This window comes from Heterocephalus glaber, unplaced genomic scaffold (assembly GCF_053883595.1).
Source record: "Heterocephalus glaber isolate CG9 unplaced genomic scaffold, H.glaber_assembly_v1.0 deba00000621, whole genome shotgun sequence".
In the NCBI taxonomy this organism is placed as follows: Eukaryota; Metazoa; Chordata; class Mammalia; order Rodentia; family Bathyergidae; genus Heterocephalus; species Heterocephalus glaber.
The window spans coordinates 9,104,929-9,125,817 of record NW_028258153.1 but is presented as its reverse complement, the minus strand read 5'-3'; the positions used below and the strand labels follow the sequence as shown (position 1 = coordinate 9,125,817).

At 46.0% G+C, this 20,889-nt stretch overlaps 1 protein-coding gene and 1 pseudogene across 2 annotated transcripts in view; one reads left to right on the top strand and one right to left on the bottom strand.

Moving 5' to 3' along the window:
- Positions 1-16,819, bottom strand: part of Mreg (melanoregulin) — a 79,115-nt gene extending 62,296 nt beyond the window's left edge. Inside the window, exon 1 of one of the 2 annotated variants that reach the window (XM_087206144.1) lies at positions 16,380-16,819. In XM_087206144.1, the coding sequence (XP_087062270.1) occupies positions 16,380-16,580 (201 nt within the window). In that variant the 5' untranslated portion in view covers positions 16,581-16,819. The remainder of the gene's footprint in view (positions 1-16,379) is intronic. The other variant, XM_087206143.1, reaches the window with a different exon arrangement.
- LOC101719693 (high mobility group protein B1 pseudogene) lies at positions 9,385-10,928 on the top strand (annotated as a pseudogene).
- Positions 16,820-20,889: the final 4,070 nt, after the last annotated feature.

Genomic DNA, 20,889 nt, shown 5'->3' with positions numbered 1-20,889 from the left:
CTATGCCCCATGTCACTTAGCAGGGTCCAGCACAGAGTGATTGCTTTATAAGTATTTGTTGAGTGGAACAAACAGCTTTGATTCCAACCTGCTAGAGGAAACCCCAGGCATCACTAACTGTGACCACTTTTTTTTTTTTTTTTTTTTTCCGGTACCAGGGATGGAACTCAGGACCTTGTGCTTTCTGAGCTAAATCCCCGGTCCTATGACCACTTTTTAAAAGCCTCCCAAAGAGGGAAGTTTAGAAATTAGACAGCATCTGCTTGACTAATCAGTAAAAACATTTGACAATGAATATAGTCTAGCTATCTTTTGCTTTACTAAGCCACAAATTCTTTTCCTGTTTTGAGAAGTTTACCATGGCTGCCACCCTGGCTACCCTCAGTCAATTTCTCTCTCTCTCTTTCTCTCCCCCCCACCATCTCTCTCTCTCTCTCTCTCTCTCTCTCACACACACACACACACACGCACGCACAAACACACGCACACACACACCTTCAGCCAGTTAGTGTCCAACACTGGCCATTCATTCTTTTTTTTTTTTGGTACCGGGGATGGAACTCAGGCTTTCAAGGCAGGTGCCGGAACCACTGAGCTAAATCCCTGGCCCCTGGCCATTCATTCTTACCCAGGGAGTAGAGGGATGAGGAAGGTCAACACTCAGACTGTTTAGAAGAGCTCCTCCTCCAGACAGCCCCTCCCAAGTCCTCTGCACAGCCAGCCCTGCCCTAATTAGAAACAGTGTCCCCTGGGGACCGAGGATGTAGCTCAGCACCACAGTGCCTGCCTGGCAAGCACAAGGTCCTGAGTTTGATCCCCAGCACCAAAACAAACAAACAAAACAGTGTCCCTGATGTCTCCTAGGAGCCTCGGACCCTGCCTACTCACCGATACTCAGGGGACAATGTGAACCGGGGATGAGAACCAGCAGTCGCTGCCCAGAAGGACCAGGGCCTCTCCTGCGGGGTTGGCAGAGAACTCCAGCTGCCCTCCTGAGCTGCTGCTCCCTGTGGGGCCACCTCCCCAGCTCCTTGCATGGCCTCCTCCATGGGGATCTCATACCAATGCGTTCTTCTTACCCAGTAATGACAAGCAGGTTTCCTGGGGGCGTTGGGAAGACGGGGTTTTACCTCTATTAAATAATTACACCAATAATTTCTTTCAAAAGAGGGGTGAAGAGGAAAATGAACAAGGGCTACAAGCTCACTGGACAGCATCAGAATTGGCTCTTGGATTGAGCAGGCTCACAGGTCCCAAGCACTCCTTTTACTCCTGCACTGCTACCCAGCCAAGGCATCAACCCACTGTGTTCAAAAACTCTGGAACCACGGGACAGAGAGACCAGGACAGAGCAAAGCCTAAAGCAAAGAGCCAGAAGAGAAGCAGCCTGGGAACCTCTGTGAATCTGTGAGCAGGAAGAGCTCTGGGTGCATGGATACAGAATTCAGTGCAAAGGACCTGAAGTCTGGGCCCCGGGCGCCCTGGGAGGACAGAAGGAAGAAAAGAAGGAGGCTGCAGGTCACAAGCTCACTTCTCTCTCTTCCTCCACGTAATGATTTTTAAGAGGTTTTGAGGAAAGAAAGAGAGGTTGCTTTGCCCCTGGCCACCATGTGCTGATGATCAATATTTTATTAACTTGGGCCATTTGAGAGGCTGCTCTGATGTTACATCCAAAGCACAGGCCACTTTCACTCCCAGAAGACAGGAAGAGAAATGTCTCAGATTTCACCCTAACCCCACCTGAGGGCATAAAACCCAAAAACCTGGTGTCTTCCTTCAACCGGGTCTGTGGCAAAGGGGGGAGGGATTAATAAATGCTAATCTCTGCCAGGGGACCAGACTGTAAAGTGCTACCCTACATGAAAGTGTTTACCGAGAAAGCCAGGATCCCTCTCCACTTCTACTCTACTGCTGGGATTCCTCTCTACTACAGAAAAACCTGTGTGTAAAAGATTTTGGGAAGATCTCACAAAATATCATACATACGAGCTGGCTGCTGACGACAAGAGCTCCAGTGACCTGACCGCTCTGCCCAAGGGCAGCATGTCAGTCAGCACGGACGGAAGACTGAGCTCTGAAAATAGTGCCGAGATGGAGCCACCAGTGTCTAGAAGGACAGATCTCAGGAGACTCAGATCTCACTACTTCAGGCCTCCTTGTGTGATTCCCTCTGAGGAAGTGGCAGCCTAGAGACCCCTGGCTTTTGATCCTTTCCCTGCCTCCTTCTGTGGAGCAAGTGCATCTGCAATCCTCCTCCTCGTCCCTTTCTCCTCCCTGTCCTCTCCTGCTCCTCCTCTTCCCTTTCCTTCTTCCTCTTCCTCCTCCTCCTCCTCCTCCTCCTCTCTGTCTTTCTCTCCTACTCTCTTTCCCTCTCTCACTCTCCTTATTTCATTCTTTCCTTCTTCCTTTACTGTTTCCAGAGCAGATATTCTGGCTCCGTTTTTTTAACCTACTGATCCAATGTTTAGTCTTCAACCCCAAGTTGAACCTTTATTCCATGCATTCTGCAGCTGTTCTCACACTAAGTCACCTTCACCCCCAGCATGTGTTTTCCGGCCCCTCTCTAAGTGCTCCTTCCCCTTGGGCTTTTCATTTCCACAGCTGTGGTGCAGCCCTTTCTAGTGTGTTTCAGGCATGTGCGCCTTGCTTTCAAGGTCATGTTTCAGGCACGTGCACCCTGCTTTCAAGGTGGCGCCGCGGGCAGCTAAGGATATTCTGGGGCTGAGGAAGGTGATACTCTGTCCCCAGCCTCTCATCTAATTGCACTCACTCTTGGTCAGTTCATCTGACCACCCACCTGAGCAAGAGCCCCAGACCTCTGCCTGAACTTCCAGTGCAGACCTCTCTCCCATGTTTCAGATTTTCTCTCCACCTGGATGTCTGATGGGCAGCACAAGCTCAACATGGACCAAAACAAGCAGCTGATTTCCCGCTTCCTCTGACCACCCGTAGGCTCCTCACTCCCGTGATGGTAGCTCCACCCTTCCCCTTGCTCAGGCCAAGACCCTCAAAGTCATCCCAACTCTCTCATCCCCTACAGCCCTACAAACCCTCAGAAAATCTTACTGCTCTACCTTCAAAAGATACCCACCACTATGCCCTGAGCCAAGGCTTCTTACATCTTGCATAAGACTTCCCACAGTAGTTTTTTCACTGAGATCCACTTCCTTCTACCACTGCCTCCCACAAACTCTGTTCTTAACAGCCAACATGAGCCTTTAAATATGTAAATCAGATCATGTCAGCCCTCTGCTCAAAACCTTTCAGAAACCTCCTTTGCCTAAGAGTCCAAGCCAAAGTCGGGCAATGGTCCATAGGCCTGACACGGTACCAACCACTCTGGCCTCTTTGCTCTTCTCTGAACCCATCAGTCACACTCCTGCTTCAGGGCCCGACCCCGGCTGATCCATCTGCCTATGCTATTTTCCTCCAGACGCCCACATGCCTTCCTCCTGCCCCTTCTTCAAACCACCTTCTCCGTGACGCCTGCCCTGACAATCTATTTGAAATTGCAAACATGCCTCCCTCCCTGACTCTTTTCTTTTTCCTACACACTTATTAGTTTACTTCTCCTAGTTTACTTTTTCTGTTTACTGTTCATTGTTCTGTATACCTATTATGCTGCATACCTAATATGGACTAATTTAAAAAGATATCTAGAAAGTTCCAGGAAACTTGGATCACATGATGTGTAAGAGAAAGAAATTTCGTCTTCTAGGGAACTTCCAATGTCACTAAGATTAACAAGTATAAGTCACAAAAGCAGAAGAGGGATGCTGTGTGTTGCCAGGAAATAACGCCTTTAAAAGTCACCCTTGTGGGCCGGGGATTTAGCTCAGTGGTTTCGCCACCTGCTGCGCAAGCGCAAGGACCCGAGTTTGATCCCCGGAACCAAAAAAAAAAAAAGAATTCAAAAGTCACCCTTGTGAACTGTGAGCAGCTGACTTCCTACAAAAGGTCAACCTCCTACTTATCGGGCCCGAGGCCCTGCCCCAGGAACAGCCCCATCTCTCCTTTGTCTCTCAAGGAGGTTAAAATGCCAGCCTTCGAGTGAGATACTTGTTTTCTTTTGTTGTTTGTTTTTTGTGGTGCCGGGGATCGGGGATCGAACTCAGGCCTTTCACTCCGGAGGCAGGTGTGGTGCCACTGAGCTAAATCCCCAGCCCTAGAGCGGGATTCCTGGAGCCTGAGCAGGTCCTGCACAGAGACCTTCAAGCCTCTGCAGGTACCTCCTGTGAATCATCACCTGCCCCCAGGGCTACTGGCTATAAATTGCAGGCTGCTGTGGGAAGCCAGGGATGAAATGTGTCAACTCTTCACAATCTGCTCAGAGGCTGGGCTCCAGGAATCTGACAGCATGCTGTGGGGGAAAAAAAATCAGCCCATCTGGACCCTGTTCTAAGAGACCTTACTGACACTACTACAGTGGACCCTCAAGTTAAGACCAGCCTGACATGCAAGCAACTTGGGTTAATTTGGTTCGTGAAAGATTCATCTGCCTCTTGTTATCTACGGCACGTACCCAGGTAAACATCCAGATCTCAGCTGTATTAACTTACAACCAGCCCTCGGGAGCCGATGGAGTTGGTAAGTCAAGGGTCCAACGTACATTTGCCAACACTTTTTGAAAGCCCATCCAAGGGTGGAAGATGCTCAAAGGTCACATGAGTCCACATGGTAAAAGAAAAACCCCACACATGTGAAAGATGATTGTACTTCTGGAGTTAGTGGTGATTCCCATTCAAATGTCTTGAGCCCTCACTTATCCCTCCCCTCCCTTCCTTCCTACTGGCACCTGGTATATAGCCTCAGTAGGGGAAAATGGGCCCAGTGTTTCTGAACCCCTAGCAAGCACAATTCAGGGAGTGTCATATCGCAACCACATTTTCTAGCACACACCATATAAGCAGCTAATGACACCACACCCTGCATTTTGGAAGGGCTCTGCTCTTTCTATGGCTTTGAAATATAACAGGCCATGAATCCCAGCTCAGCTAGATGTGCCTTTGAACCAGCTACTGAAGTTCTCTGTGCCTCAGTTTCTTCCACTGTCCGGTAGTAATCACAGACATCATGACGGTGAATCCTCATTAGCCACAGATCTCATCTTTGCAGATCACCCTACCCACTAAAATTCACCCAGTAAACCTAAAATTTGGGGGCAGGGGATTTGGCTCAGTGGCGCCCTGCCTGCCTGGCAAGTGCAAGGTCCTGAGTTCGATTCCCAGTACAAAAAAAAAAATACTAGCGATCGTTTCAAGGTCCCCGGTGGATATGGGCTGGGCAGTGATAACCAAGGTAAACATTCCCAACTGCAGCTGAACAAGCAGTAGTCTGCCTTCCTGTCTCAGCTCTCATACTGAAACAACTGACTTTTTTGTGGTATGGTTAGTGGAATATTGTGCATTTTTATACTCTCATTGGTGATTTCACTGTTTAGAATGTCCCCTAAGTGTGGTGCTGAAATGCTAAAACACATGTGTTAGATAAGCTTCATTCAGATGTGACACATAGCAGCTGTTGACCATGAGTTCAATGTTAATGAACCAAAAGTACATGTTAAATAAAGTGGCTTGAAGAAGAAATACATAAAACAAGATCACATATTGATCATTTGGTGAATCAGCTGGCAAGAGCCTAACACTTCCTGTAGCTCCCTTGGGAGCAGTGGCTCAGTATTCACACAGCCAGCGCTCAAGGTGGCTTTACAGAGCATAACTGCTACAAGTAACAAGCCCCAACTGCACCTCATAGAGGTACAGCGAGGATGCAATCAACAGATCTAAAGCACTTACGATGGTGCCTGCTATACCGCGAGCACTTAGTGAAAGCTGCGAAGGGCCAGGAGGGCAAGACAGGGAAGACCCAGTGTCAGAGATGCCTCCTCCCCAGCCTTAGCTCTCCTCTCGTCTGCATCGAGAAGCAGGATGACTCAAACTGCGCCATTCCTTTAGGACCTGTGGGCCATTCCAAGACGCTAAATTCCTTCTTAGAACAACTGTTATATGTAGAATCTTCTTACACGAACTAGATATTATTTTTCCCTAACAGGAATCCAGGTTCTGTAGAAGTGTAAAACCCTGACCTCTATTCGCTCCTCACTGCCCACAGGTGTATGCAATGATCCTGTTACCATGCCGCAGGTGAGCACCGAGACAGAGGACAAAATAGTAAGAATCTGGGGCCAGGGATTGAGCTCAGTGGTTCCACCACCTGCCTTACAACCGCAAGGTCCTGAGTTCGATCCCTGGTACAAAAAAAAAAAAAAAAAATTAAGAATCTGGTTGTACAGGCCACTTAGGTAGCTTAAGCGAGTCACCAGTAGTTTACAACTTATTCACAGACGTCCATTCTTTCTATTTCTTCTTTGGCCTTTGAACAACCCAACAGTGATGATGACACTTATCACTTACTAATAGCCAATGAAAAAGGATAATAATTATACTTCCTTGAAGAGGCTCAAAGTAACTTTGTAGTTCATGGAATTTATACTGCACCAGCTCCCTTATGCTCCATTTCAGCCTCCTGCAGGCCTCTGATGTTTGTCCTGGATGCTATGTGGCAGTCGGCTCTATGGTGTCAGAAGATTTGGGCCTCTCTCTGCTTACAGGTGACTACAACTGGGCATCCAGGAAAACAACTCATGCTCAGGTGGATTTTCAGAGGGCAAGAACCTGCTTTTATCACTGATGAAAGAAACCCATGCTACAATGGTGCAACAAAAACCAATGCTTTGAGTTCAACCGTTTTTCCAAAAGTACTCTGTAATGGTTTGAATAGTGTCCCCTGAAAAGATATACCCAAGTGCTAAACCTTGGTACCTATGAATGTGGCCTTATTTAGAAACAGGGGCTTTGCATATATAAGTAAGTTAAGGATCTTGAGATGAGATCATTCTGGATTTTAGAGACATTAAATCCAATGTTTGATGACTTCACGAGTAGAAAGAGAGAGAGATTTGGGACTCAAAAGACAAGAGACACACAGAAGACAGAGGCACGGGCTGAAGCTGTTCTACCACAAGCCAGGGAACAACAGAAGCCCCCAAAATCAGGCAAGAAATGGTTCACATCAGCATGGTGGCTCATGCCTATAACCCCAGCTACTTGAGAGGCTGAGACAGGAGGATCACAAATTCAAGACCAGCCTGAGCAACACAGTGAGACTTTGTCTAAAAATATGATCAGAAACTACTAGTGAACATTTAGATTTTAAAATGTATCATAGTAAAAGATACATTGCCCTTAATCCCTCTCAGAATAATCCTCTCGCTTTGAACACACTTATTCTTGGTACTCTCTGAGGCAGTTCTGGAAGTTCTCTTTTGGGAGAGTCTTCAGTTCTGCTGTCATGGCTGCCTTGATATCCTAATTCAATTCAAAAAATTTACTTTTCATGGTCCTTTTGACTTTGGAAAACAACCAGAAGTCACACGGTGCCAGATCCTATGAATAAGGAGGATGAGGACACTCTGTAAAATTTTTATAGAAATTCCCATACCAGAAGTAATTGTCATGGCGGAGTAATGTCATACTGCAGGATGACAACACTGGCCCATTTCTCTGGCTGTTTCCTATACACGTGGTTTCTTAAATACTCTAATAAGCTCTTTTAATATTCAGAGTCTACTGTAGTGTTCCTGGGTACAAACTCAGCTCACACAATTCCATCAAGGTCAAAAAGCAACATCACTTTGATGTTGAATCTTGACCGACACGATTTTTTTCACAGGAGGAGAACTGGGTGATTTCCATTGAGAACCCTAAACCTCGGTCTCCAGATCATAACCATAGACTTGGGCCAGGGTCAGTGGCTCACTGCCTGCCTGCCTCCCAAGCCCAAGGTCCTGTGTTTGAGCCTCATACCACGGAAAAAAAAACAAAAACATAACCATAGACTCAAGTTTCATTTCGCATGATTATATGAATTTAAAAGGTGAAGTCTGAAGCAGCATGGTTACACCACTCCAATGAAATTGACAAAATTTCACGTTAATTCGTTGTTCATGACCCATGATTTGCCACACGCTTTAAAACACACTTTCTCACAATGAGTTCAAGGCCAGCCTGAACTACATAGAAAGACCCTGTCTCAAAAAGAAACGACAAGAAAAACCAGAAGCACCCTCTCTCAACTCCAGCTCACACTGTTACTAGTGTTCGATACACCTCTTCTCACACTGATGATCTCCCCCTTTCCTTTATATCTTAGTTACTCTCAACATCACTGGAACACAACACCAGACACCCACAACTTTAAGGAGGAGAGGTTTATTTGGGCTCATGGTTTCACTCGTTGGTCAGGTGGCTCCAAAGCAGAAACGTGATGGCAGAGGACCAAGAAGGAGGAAAAGAGTGCTCAATCCATGGCAGCAGGGAAGAAGAGAGACAGGGCAGGAACTGGGACAAGTATACACCCTTCCAGGTCACACCTCCAGTGACCCACTTCCATCCAGGCTCCACCTCCTATTAGCACATTCAGCTACTAAACTCATCAACGGATGAGTCCACTGATGAGTACAGCACCCTCACCTTCCACACGCATGAGAATCTGGGGGGACAATTTAGACCTGAGCCATAACACGTCAGCTGGCACTCAGCAGCAACATTCCCTGTAGCTTCTGATCACACTTCCTTTTTAAAAAAAAAAAAAAAAAAGGCTGGGGATGTGCCTCAGTGGCAGAACACACCTGGATTGGCGCCTCAGTGTCACCAAGGCGGGTGGTTGGCCCTAGGATGTAGCTCAATGGCAGAGTGCTTGCCTAGCACGTGTGAGGCCCTGAACTCAATCCCCAGTACTGGGGAGTTAGGGAGAGGGCATTTCACAATCCCTAGAGCTTGGGAGGGACCGTGGTTTGTCAATACCTTGATTTCAGACTTACTGACTTAGAGAACCAAGAAAGAATAAGTTTCTGCTGTTTTAAACTAAGCGAGTTTGAAGTAATTTTCCGTGTTAGCCCTAAGGAAGTGATAACACATGCCCAAAATGTTTCTTTCAGTTAGTAACAAAATCTTGAACCAAAAGGTCACTCAACTTTTATAGAGAAATCATCAGTGATATGGCCATTCGAAAACATCCATTTTCACTATTAGCCTCTCCTCAATGCAAACTGGAGCATCGTTACTGTTGTTTTGATCACTGTTTACCCGATTTTAGGATCAGTGTAGGGAAGCATGACACACAGAACCTCAAGCCATATAGAGATGGTGGACAGGATGAATCTTATATGACTCAGTCCTTACATGACTTCAGTCCCACGGAAGGTGAGCAAACAGTGAGTATATGGTTCAAAGATTGAACAAACCTTTTGCTTTCTTTGGGACTGAAGCTTAGGATAGGATCAGGCCGCGAGTCCTTCCTCCAGGCCTGGACTTGTTCTCAAGCCTCCTTGTGTTAGAAATGCTGACTGTGGCCCTGGAGGTGTAATTCAGTGGTAGAGCCCTTGCCTAACATGTATGAGGCCCTGGGTTCCATCCCCAGCATTGCAAAGGAAAAAAAGAAAAAAACAAAAAAAAAGGAATGCCTACTCAACTAGTCACTTATGAACCAGCCCTGGGCAGCTGAAGAGTAGGAGAAATGAGTAAGATTCACATTTCCTGGGACTTCGGATTCCTTCCTGGTACTACAGACATCCTTATTGTATACTCCACATCAGCTCACACAGAATGTCAGTCAGTATGAGTCCTTAAGAAAGAGGACAGTCAAGAGAGTAATGTTACAGAGCGGAGAGAGTGAGGTGGCTGAGTCTGGCTCCCGCTCTCACAGCCACTGCAGTCCACTGAGCTCCACAGAGACAGCGCCGGGGCAAGTGAGAGCCGGACGGGCATTGGGCGACTCTGTGCCTCGCTGAGGAAAACAAGTCAACATGGGCAAAGGAGAGCCTAAGAAGCCGAGAGGCAGGATGTCATCATATGCATTCTTTGTGCAAACTTGCCGAGAGGAGCACAAGAAGAAGCACCCAGATGCTTCCGTTAACTTCTCAGAGTTTTCTAAGAAGTGCTCAGAGAGGTGGAAGACCGTGTCTGCTAAAGAGAAAGGAAAATTTGAAGACATGGCAAAGGCGGACAAGGCCCGTTATGAAAGAGAAATGAAAACCTATATTCCTCCCAAAGGAGAAACAAAAAAGAAGTTCAAGGATCCCAATGCACCCAAGAGGCCTCCTTCGGCCTTCTTCTTGTTCTGTTCTGAGTATCGCCCAAAAATCAAAGGAGGACATCCTGGCCTTTCCATTGGTGATGTTGCAAAGAAACTGGGAGAAATGTGGAATAATACTGCAGCAGATGACAAGCAGCCTTACGAGAAGAAGGCCGCCAAGCTGAAGGAAAAGTATGAAAAGGACATCGCTGCCTACCGAGCTAAAGGAAAACCTGATGCAGCAAAAAGGGAGTTGTCAAGGCTGAAAAAAGCAAGAGAAAGAAGGAAGAGGAAGAAGGTGCGGAAGATGAAGAGGATGAAGATGAAGAAGATGATGATGATGACTAAGTGGGTTCTAGCGGGGGTTTTTTCTTGTCTATAAAGCATTTAACCCCCCTGTCCACAGCCCACTCCTTTTAAAGAAAAAAACTGAAATGTAAGGCTGTGTAAGATTTGTTTTTAAACTGTACAGTGTCTTTTTTTTGTATCGTTAACACACTACCGAATGTGTCTTTCGATAGCCCTGTCCTGGTGGTATTTCAATAGCCACTAACCTTGCCTGGTACAGTATGGGGGTTGTAAATTGGGATAGAAATTTAAAGCAGGTTCTTGTTGGTGCACAGCACAAATTAGTTATACATGGGGATGGTAGTTGTTCATCTTCAGTTGTCTCTGATGCAGCTTATACGAAATGTTGTTCTATTAACTGAATACCACTCTGTAATTGCAAAAAAAAAAGTTGCAGCTGTTTTGTTGACATTCTGAATGCTTCTAAGTAAATACAGTTTTTTTTATTTAAAAAAAAAAAAAAAAAGAAAGAAAACAGAAAGACGACAGTCAAGCCTGCAGTGGCCCTTCAGATCTCCCCATTTTACAGAAGAAAGAGATTTCCTCCAAATCCCACAGTGGGCTAACAGCTAGGACTAGGACGCAGGTCTCCTACCTCCCACTGGGTTGGGTTCACAGGGCCAGGTTACTCCGACATCTAACTGGAAGAATTTTGATAAAAGGAACATACAAACCAGGCGAAGGAAGGCTAAGGAAGTGATATCCAATAATTTTTAGAACATAAATATGTTACATTTGGAAAAAGGTTGGTAATTTTCTGAATTTTTTACAAGGCATGGACTTTGACATTATACAATTATGGATTTAAATACTGGCTCTCTGACATATTAGCTGTGACTTTGATTTTATTATTGAAATTCTGTAAGTCCTGGGTTTCTCATCTATAAATGAAAATAACTAACTTCTATCTAATTTGCTCATAGTGATAAATAAATGAAAATGGACACACGTGAAGAAATTTTAAGCCCAACGTGTTGGCCCACACTTGTAATCCCAGCTACTGGGGAGACTGAAGCAGGAAGATTGCAAATTCAAGGCCAGCCTGGGCAACTTTTTGAGACACTGTCTCAAAAATAAAAAATGAAAAGGGCTGGAGGGTAGCTCAATGTCAGGGTACATGACTAGCACAACCAAAGCCCTATAGGGTCAATTCTAAGCTCTGCAAAAAAGAAAGAAAGGAGGGAGGGAGGGAAGTTGGAAAGGAGGGAGGAGAACACCTCTGCAAAAGCCTACATGCAGGATCCACCACGTGTATAAAGTTTAAGAATGACAAGCACATGGAGGTTAAAAGTCCCCTTTGGCAGTAGGAGGAGGATGATACTGTGGGATATGTGTGGGAAACTTCAACTCTGTCATTAATAATTTCTTTCTTAAGGTGGGTGCTAGGCTTGTGAGTGTCTCGTTATTCTTCATAGTATTTGCCTTTAAATAATTTTGATATGTACTCATAGTAAGAATTAATAAGTGAATGTGGGGGTTTTGGGGGTTTTTTTCTTTTTTTTTTTTTTTTGGTACCGGGGACCGAACTCAGGTCCTTATGCTTGCGAGGCAGGCAGCAGAACCACTGAGCTAAATCCCCGGCCCTTAAGTGAATGTTTTTATGATAATTATTATTCATGAAAAGGTATTCCGTTCTTGCTCTCTGGGTGCACGGTCTGGACACTAGAGGGGATACGAAGGTGGGGAAGATTCAGCCTCTGTAATCCCAGCTGAGAGCTCTGATCTTGCGACGGTTACAGCACCCACCTTATGACACTGATACTAGACAGGTGGCAGAAGGGACCTGAAGAGTAACAAGCAAGAAAAGAGACACCATACTTTTAAGGGAGATGCTCCAATGTTTCATCAGAAAGGGAACAACTGTCATGGACCTCTAACACTGGGCAGAGGTTTGGTTTTGTTTTTGTGGTACTGGGGATTGATTGAACCCAGGGACCACTGAGTCCTTTTTTTTTTTTTTTTTTTTAAACTTTGACACAAGGTCCTACTAAATTGCTCGGTCTGGCCTTAAACATGGGGGCGTCCTGCCTCAGCTTCCTGAGTAGCTAGGATTGCCACTCTCAGTTCGGAGGAGAGTTTGAAGAAGTCAAGAAAATAAAAACCTGTTTCTACTCACAGTGATGGCATGGGCAAAGACATCACAGTTCTATGAGCCTGATCACAGGCAGAGACAGAGAATGCGAACTCAGAGGAGTCCAGAGAGGAGGCGATGAAAAGAAGGGATGAACGGTCGGCACAGAAATACTGCACATGCACTGAGAAAACAATCCAATGTCTTCCTCGTGGAGCAGTTTTCATGGACTTATACAGGGGCAGAAACCAGATTTCAGGGTTTGGCAAACAGTAGAAACTCCCTAAATGGGCTTGCCCCACGAAGGCCAGCTAATCCCTCGATCCCATCTCAAGAGTGAGCTTCTAGAGCTATGCTCTTCCATGGCACTCACCAGGCCACTCACAGCCAAACCACCTGGTGTTTTTACTAAAAGGAAGATTCCCAGGCCCCATTCCGACCAAGTCACCTCTTTGGGATGGGTCCCAGAGGCTGCAATTTTACCAGGTTCACCAGGTGGTTATAGAAAAAATAACAGCGGTGAAGAAGGAGATGGGGGATACAGTTGCCAACTCTTTAAAGACATTGCGTGAGCAAAGGACAGCAGAGAATGGTCATTGAAAGCCATGGCGACATCAAGATGAATTGTTAGTCGGGCACCCTTCAGAATATTTCTAGATAAAAGGGAAAGGAAAACAATCTAGTGGGTGAGGGAAGCACAGATGTACATGAGAGAAGGTACAAGCTTTCCCCCACAGGTTCAAGGTGCCAGAAAAAGCAAAAGGACTAAGGGCAAAAATGTAAGCGGCATTGTCAGCCCGGCAAAGGAGCTAAGACCCAGAGCCGCTTTTCCCAAAATAAGAGTCCCTCGTGTGTTTTGAGAAAGGACCGGAGGTGACCAGGCACACATGACAAGTGTTGTTCGCCCTGACGGCACCTCTTCTAGCAGCCCTGCCCTGGGGGGTATAAAACTTGAAAACCATTCTTGTAGACAACAAAGGATTAGGTTATATTTTTTAGATGGGGGGGCACAAAGAATGAAGCTCTCGATAAATAATAATTCAGACCATCTGGCCACGTGACTTCACCACATCGATATTTCAAACCAGTCTCTTTTGGAAACAATACAGAAAATCCTCAAAATTAAACAGACAGGTACTATATGACCCATCGATTCCACACCCAGGACTTTATCCATGGGAACCGAAACCATGGCCACACAGAAACCTGCACATGTTCACAGCAGCATTATTCAGAATGACCATAAAGTGAAAACCACCCAAATGTCCATCAACGAGTGAACAGATAAAGAAAATGTGATATAGCCATATAATGGATTATCATCCGGGCATAAAAAAGAGGCGCCATGCTGATATGTGCTACAATGCAACTCTTGAAAACATTACACTAAGTGCAAGAAGCCAGACATAAAAGGCCACGTATTGTATGATTCCATTTATACCAAATGTTCAGAATGAGGAAATCCATACTGCCAAAAAATAGATTAATGGTGGTGTGGTGAGGACTGGAAGGAGAGAAAGGAGTGACTGCTAAAGGGTATAGTGTTTCTTTTCAGGTTGAAGAAAATGCACTGAATTAATGTATGTACTTTGAGCACACACCAAAAACCACTGTATTGTATATCTTAAAAATTAAAAGTAAACAACAGAAAGATTTCAAACCAGACCTTCAAATGGCTTGTACTAGAAAAAACATGCAGGCACCATATACACACATAGCATTGTTCCACTTGCCCATTAATAAATTGCCCTAGGGCCTGGGATCTAGCTCAGTGGTTTTGCTGCCAGCTGTGCAAGCACACGGACCCAAGTTCGATCCCCGGTACCAAAAAAAAAAAAAAAAAAAGCTGCTCTTATAAGTAGTTGTCTTGAAATTATGCCAGACTGGACACTAAGCCACATGAAACCAGGGCACTCATATTCACATGCTCAGAAGAATAACAATAATAATTAATAATAACTGAAATTTATTGTTTATTATGTCTAAGACACTGTATTAAGCACTTGACACATATTATCTCCTTTCATTTCTCACTGCAATCCTTTGAGGTACAGACTATTATCATCCCCATTTTACAGATGAGGAAAATGAGGCACAAATAACTTTAATAAGTTATGCCCATTCACCCGGTTAGGTGACTCATTCCGGGCAATCTGATTCATTATACTATGCTATGTTGCTCAAACTGGCCCTGTTTTCTCAAAATCACTTACCCAACTCACTGATTTACATCCACTACCTATAAGCCAAGATAGGAAAGGGTCGAGATTTTTAAAGAGCCAAAATTATTAACTGAAATAGCAATTCTAGACAGAACACTGGAAGAACCCAAGGCTCTAAGGATGAAACTAAGCAGAAGACTGAAATTCAAGGTAACTAAAAGCATTGCAAGTCGAGACTATAATTCAAAGCAGTAAGTTCTAGATTCTTACCCAGTACCTTTCTTTTTTGGTACCAGGGATCGAACTCAGGACCTTGTGCTTGCAAGGCAGGCGGCGGAACCACTGAGCTGAATCCCCGGCCCACCCACTACCTTTTAAACTAAGAGTAGAGGACTCATTTTCTCCCTACCCACAGTAATCTAGAAATCCAAGTACCATCGGCAAAAACAATAAAAAAAATTACCTATTGTATGTATATATATATATATTACACATGACACACATGTGTGCTCACTAAAGAGTAAACTCAGAACAAATGATAAATTCCAAGTCCTAAATCACAGGAGAGGAAGATGAACAAAGGGCAACGTAATCAAAGAAGACTGCTTGAGAAGGCCAGCGAGGCAGAAGGTCACCTCTAGAGGCATGCGTGGAGAGACTAAGAGTGGATTGTTCCCACACGGCAAGGAGCACAGAGTGTTTAATGCATTGGAAAATTCGAGTGGACAGCCAGGAAGGGGTCATGTAAGATCTCGAAAACTGAGGGAAGTGTTTGGACTTGATAGAGTAAAAAAAGCTAAGTCATGCTTTAGAAAAAGTTGTGAAAGCATTATTACGTGAGCGGAACACTTCATATGAAAGAAACTCTGGCTTCACTATTTGCTTACCCAAACCTCGAATTTCACCTTGTGGACTCTCCTAATTTCATTTTAAATAATCTGTTTCCATCATATCTACCCCCAAGGAATGACCTAGTAGAGTCTTCATTTTAGAAAACTCAAGATATCAAATCAGGGCTTAAAAATCACTGCACTAAACAAAACTGTAGTGTAGGATTTCTTCACAAAGCCTCTTAGCTCGAAGCTAATAAGCATGAATTACATTTCCTCACATTTCATAGTTTAACCTATAATGAATCAACATCCTATTGAACAGGCTGTCTCTGACACAATATGCATTTTCTCATGTGAAAAAGATTTCCTCGTGCTCAGTCGCTGAAATTGTCTTCTTTTAGTAATACAATGAATGACCAAGTATTCAACTTTTCTGCCGAGTGTCACAGATATCCACAGTTGCCTACTTTGCTGTAATACGCCTCCCGAATACCCAGTCACATTTGTGTTTTATGAAATCCCCCTGGAAACCTCTCCTCGTCTTCCCTGTCCAAGGCAACTGTCCCCGATTCTTTGGCACTTCCCACAAAGGCATCCGCCCGGGTCTCAGATGCCTCCGAGGATTTGTACTTTTGGGGAAAACAATCTTGCCCAAGGTCTCTCTAAGTCTAAAAACTCTCATCCAAGATACCCGGTAAGGGACCACGAGGCTGAGCTAATCTCAGTGTGACCTTACAGCAAGCCCACCGACCCAGTTCAGAGGGGCACACAGGGATCCACGCCGGCGCTGCCAGGCTGCGGCCAGGTGACCACAGATCTCGGCGAACCCACCTGACCAAGGGCTCCTTCTCGGGCAGGGAGGGCTCCTCCAGGCACGGGCAGGGGCAGAAGCAGCAGGCGTTCCGCAGCCAGGTCCTCAGCCCCATGGAGAGTGAGGGTCCTTGCGCGCGCGGGAGCCTGGGACGCGGTCACCCCAGCGTCCAGGTGCCGGGACAGTGGCGGCCACTGCGTGTCGGGCCAGTCAGTGCGCATCACGCCGAGGCCGGGGACGCGGACGAGGGAGGAGGCGCTCCACGGCCCGGGGGTGCAGGCCGCGCGCCTCCCCGCCACTTAGGTTTTGTTTGGAGCTTGTGTTTCGGTACAGCTTTTTTTCTCCCTTTCTTTTAATTCCCCGGGCGCAAATCGGAGCGCATGCGTCCCGGAGACGCCCCGCTGCTGCCCTCTAAGGAGAAAGCTGGGACTCCAAGCAGAGCGCAAAATCCGCGGGCAGCCGGGTCTCGGGGTGGGCGGCCAGGGGAAAGCCCGGAACCGGCGAGCACGAGGCCGGCTGAATCTATTCATACTTTTTATTGGCTTCACTGCGGAAGGAAGTAGACGTTTTCGCCACCCACCTGCCAGCCCCACGCTGAGTACTAGCTAGGAAAAGACTAGAACTGATGCATCGTGGAGGGGAGGTCTTTTGAAGTACTATGTTCACAATATATGGTTTAAAAATAAATGTTTTCAGACATTCAGACCTTAAATTGTCGCCTCAAAATGTGCAACAACTTGTGAGTTTCCAGAGCTATTTATTCCATGTTCACGTATGGGTGGAGTTAGGCATATAGGTGCTTTTCACGGGTGTAGAAATTGTAAAGTACATACACATATACTTACATGCATATACACATACATATACATATCCGCCTCCTTTTCTGCCCAAACAGCAGCGCACTCCACACGTTTCTGCCTCTGGCGTGTTTCACGGAGTATGTTGGGAACCACGGTATCAGGGCGCGTGTCTACATTGTAACAGTCGCGTGTCACCCATTCTTTTGGATGCTCAGATGTTATTTAACCAGACCCTCATCGACAGGCATTCAGATTAACTCCAGCCTTTTGTTACTAAGGCTGCAGTGAACATCCTCGAACCAGCGTACATAGACGTATCTGTAAGACTATCTACTAGATGAATGCTTGGCAGTTGATTTGCTGGGTAAGATGCCCTTTTAATTTTGATGGATCTTGCCAAATTGCTCTCCAACTGATAATCCCAGTGTACGTTCTGAAATATGAAACCCCCTCTCCCATCAGCGCAGGGTGCAAGTTAGTATTTTGTCTTTGCCAAATTGATTTAGGTGAAAAATATGTACTGAGCATCAGTCACGTGCCAGGCATGTTTTAGGAGATAGCAATATAGCAGCGAAGAAAACAAACACACAGTCATTGCTCTGAAGAAATAAACATTCTACGTGGGGAGTTAGATAAATAAGTAAATTTATTTGGCGTTTAGAAAGTGGCATGTACTGTGGAAAAAACGAAAGCAGGGAGAGAGACGAGAAGCGCCAGGGAGGGGTGTGTGTGTGTGTGTGTGTGTGTTGGAGGCAGGCAGACGGGGGAGGGAGTACATAGTTTTAAATGAGGTGGCCAGAGAAGAGGCCTCCCCGAGACTGAGGCATTTCGACAAAGACCTGATGATGAGCAAGCTAGCCAGGACACCAGGAAAAAAGTGCTTCTCGGGCAGAGTGAAGGCAACGTGTCATAACCCAGAGAAGAAACTGCAGGGTGTTTGAGAAAGAGCGTGGACCCCGGAGGCCCTGGAGACAAGGGGGCTATAGGGACAGTAGTAGGAGACGGGGGAAGGTGGATCTTGTAGGGCATCAGAAAGGGCTCTGGTTTCACTCCTCGTCAGCAGATGAAACCCTTGGAGGTTTTTGGATAGGAGTGACATGGACTGAGCTGGATGGAAGCGGGCGCCTTTGGCTGCTGTCTTGAGACAGGCGGCAGAACCGCTGAGCTAAATCCCCGGCCCTGGCTGCTGTCTTGAGGAGAAACTCGGTGCCAAGATGTGTCGTGGGGAGGTGCACGTACCGGCCGTGCTGATGACGTGAGTGACACAGGGCAGTGGCTCACAACATGATGACGGCAGTCGTAGTGGTAAGAAATGGTCGGACTCCGGATGAAATGGGAATGTCAAGCCGACAAGATCTGGTCAAAGATTGCAAGTAAAGCGCAAAAATGAGAAGAGTGACTTTAAGGCTTGGGGTTTCTAAGGTGTGAAGGCTAAATTGCAGTTGAGCGAGGCAGGAGTGTGGAAGAGCAGGTTTGGAGGGCTGAGGCAGAGGGGTGAGAATTTATTTTTAGAAGTGTCAAAGCTCACGGGAGACTTACTATTTCTAAAAGCGTTACTACACATAGGTTCGTCCTCTTCTGGCACCCTTATGAGGCTGGAGGGACTTACCAAGCACACGATCATTCCGAGGCTACTGAAGGATAAGCAAAAGGAACCGAAGGTCTCTGCAGCCTCTTACTCGGAGAGGCAGGCCCTGGGTCCATCACGAAATGTTAACAACATGGGACAGAGTACCAGCTGTCACCAGAGCTGTGGTATCAAGCCCAGCACGCTCACTTAGCACTCAGAACTGGTGCCGGATTGGAGGCGGAGTGCTGTTCTCAAGAGCAAACTTCCCACTGGCTGGAAAATCCCCCGGGTAGTAACAACCATGTTCTGAAATTGGGTGTTGGATTTGGATTTTGAGGTACCGTGCCTAGGTTCAAGTAGACAGTGGGTAAAGGATGCCGCCAAAATGTGAACTCAGCCAGCAAGAGGATGAAGTCTGGGGTCTGACAGCTGCTGTAAACTGCTAGAGTTGGATCTGTTGAGAATGGAGAAATTAGAAAAAGCATGCGGCTCCCGGGACATCCGAGGCTTTTCCTCTTACTAACTTTGGTTTGTAGATGCCAGTTTTTCTCAAGCTGAGCCTTCTAACCTGTGAAGTGGAAAGGACAAATCTGCCCCTCCCGGGCACAGTTCTGAGACTCAAATGAAATCACTTAAAACCCACAAAGCCTCAGAAACATCAGAATCCAACAGTATTGACCCGATCCCAGTAATCCAGGCCCGTTGGGGGAATCGGCACTCAGCTTGCACATGGAGGCATTTCCTTTCACATTCGTACCTCTGCAACCCGTGGGCATCTTTTCTGTGGTCCGTCTCAGACAGGATATTTACAGAAAGCCATAGAACCATGTCTGTTTAATGTACCTGATCTAGAGGTTAATGCCTTGCCTCACCAAGGATCAGGTCTAGCATATGCTCACTTGAACAACTACTATGTTTCTTTCTAAATTAATTTGCTTTTAAAATGAGTTTTATAAATGAGATATTCCCCCGAAAAAATAACCTGAAATACTACGGTCAAGTTCTCTTTGATCACTACCTACAACTCTGATTTATTTCCTGCACTCTCCAGGGTAAACATCAGCACCAGTATGGTGCAAACCTTTTTCGGGACATGACTATACACATGCGTCCCCTGTGATACAGCATCGCTGCGTGGGGTTTTTCTTGGTTTGGTTTTTGGGTTTTTTTTCGCTGCATGGGTTATTAATGGTGAGGTGTTTTGTTTGTTTGTTTGTTTGTTTAATAAAAGGTATGAGTGCTTGTTCCATTTAATAATGTGTCTTGGAACGTATCCTTGTTAGTACACATAACACTATCTCATTCTTTTTAAGTGTTCTATGTATTACGTCAGAAAGGACTGTCATACGAGCGTTTTGCATAGCGTTCTTCTTCCCAGTTGTTGAATGCCTTCCTCCCCTTCCTGTTTTTCATAAAGCCGACCTTAGGTAGGGCTACCAGGCCCTCTAGCTTCAGCTTTCTAGGTAGTTGAGACCATATTTCAGCTTCCCTAGTTCCTACTTCAGACATCATTCACAGGAGGGTAATGAGCGACTCCATTTTTAGAAAGGTGCCAGAGTGCTTCTGCCGCCTGAACTGACACCAGCACCATGAGCCACACACAGCAGCATGTGACATTTTTCAGAACACCCCTGGGTACTTGATGTCGGGGCAGTGGGCAGTCCCCTGGGGCAACCGGTGACTGACAGACTCCTCAGCTGCCCGTTTTCAAGGCAGAACTAGGAAACAGGTGGGCCTCTCTTTTTACGTTTGTTTGTTTGTTCCCCACCACCACCACCGTGGATCAAACTCGGGAACTTGCGCCAGGCGGCAGAACCACTGAGCTACATCCCCGGCCCTGGCCTCTCTTTTTAGATTTCTCCACGATAGGGAAAACTCTACAGTCTGTTTTGAAAACAACTAGTGTACCTTGGAACACCACCGCTTTTTAAACTTTACTGACAACTTCTACGTGTTGGAGGGAAAAGCACATATAGAGGGGAAAAATTAGAAATTCAAGATATTTAATCCAATGCCACATCGAAGATGCATTTCACACACACAAAAAAAAAAAAAAAAAAAAAAAACCACAACCAACCAACCCTGCTCGAATCAACATCGCATGAGCTGGTGTCATGCAACTGTTGGCTCAACAATTACCTACTGAGCCAGGTACTGGGG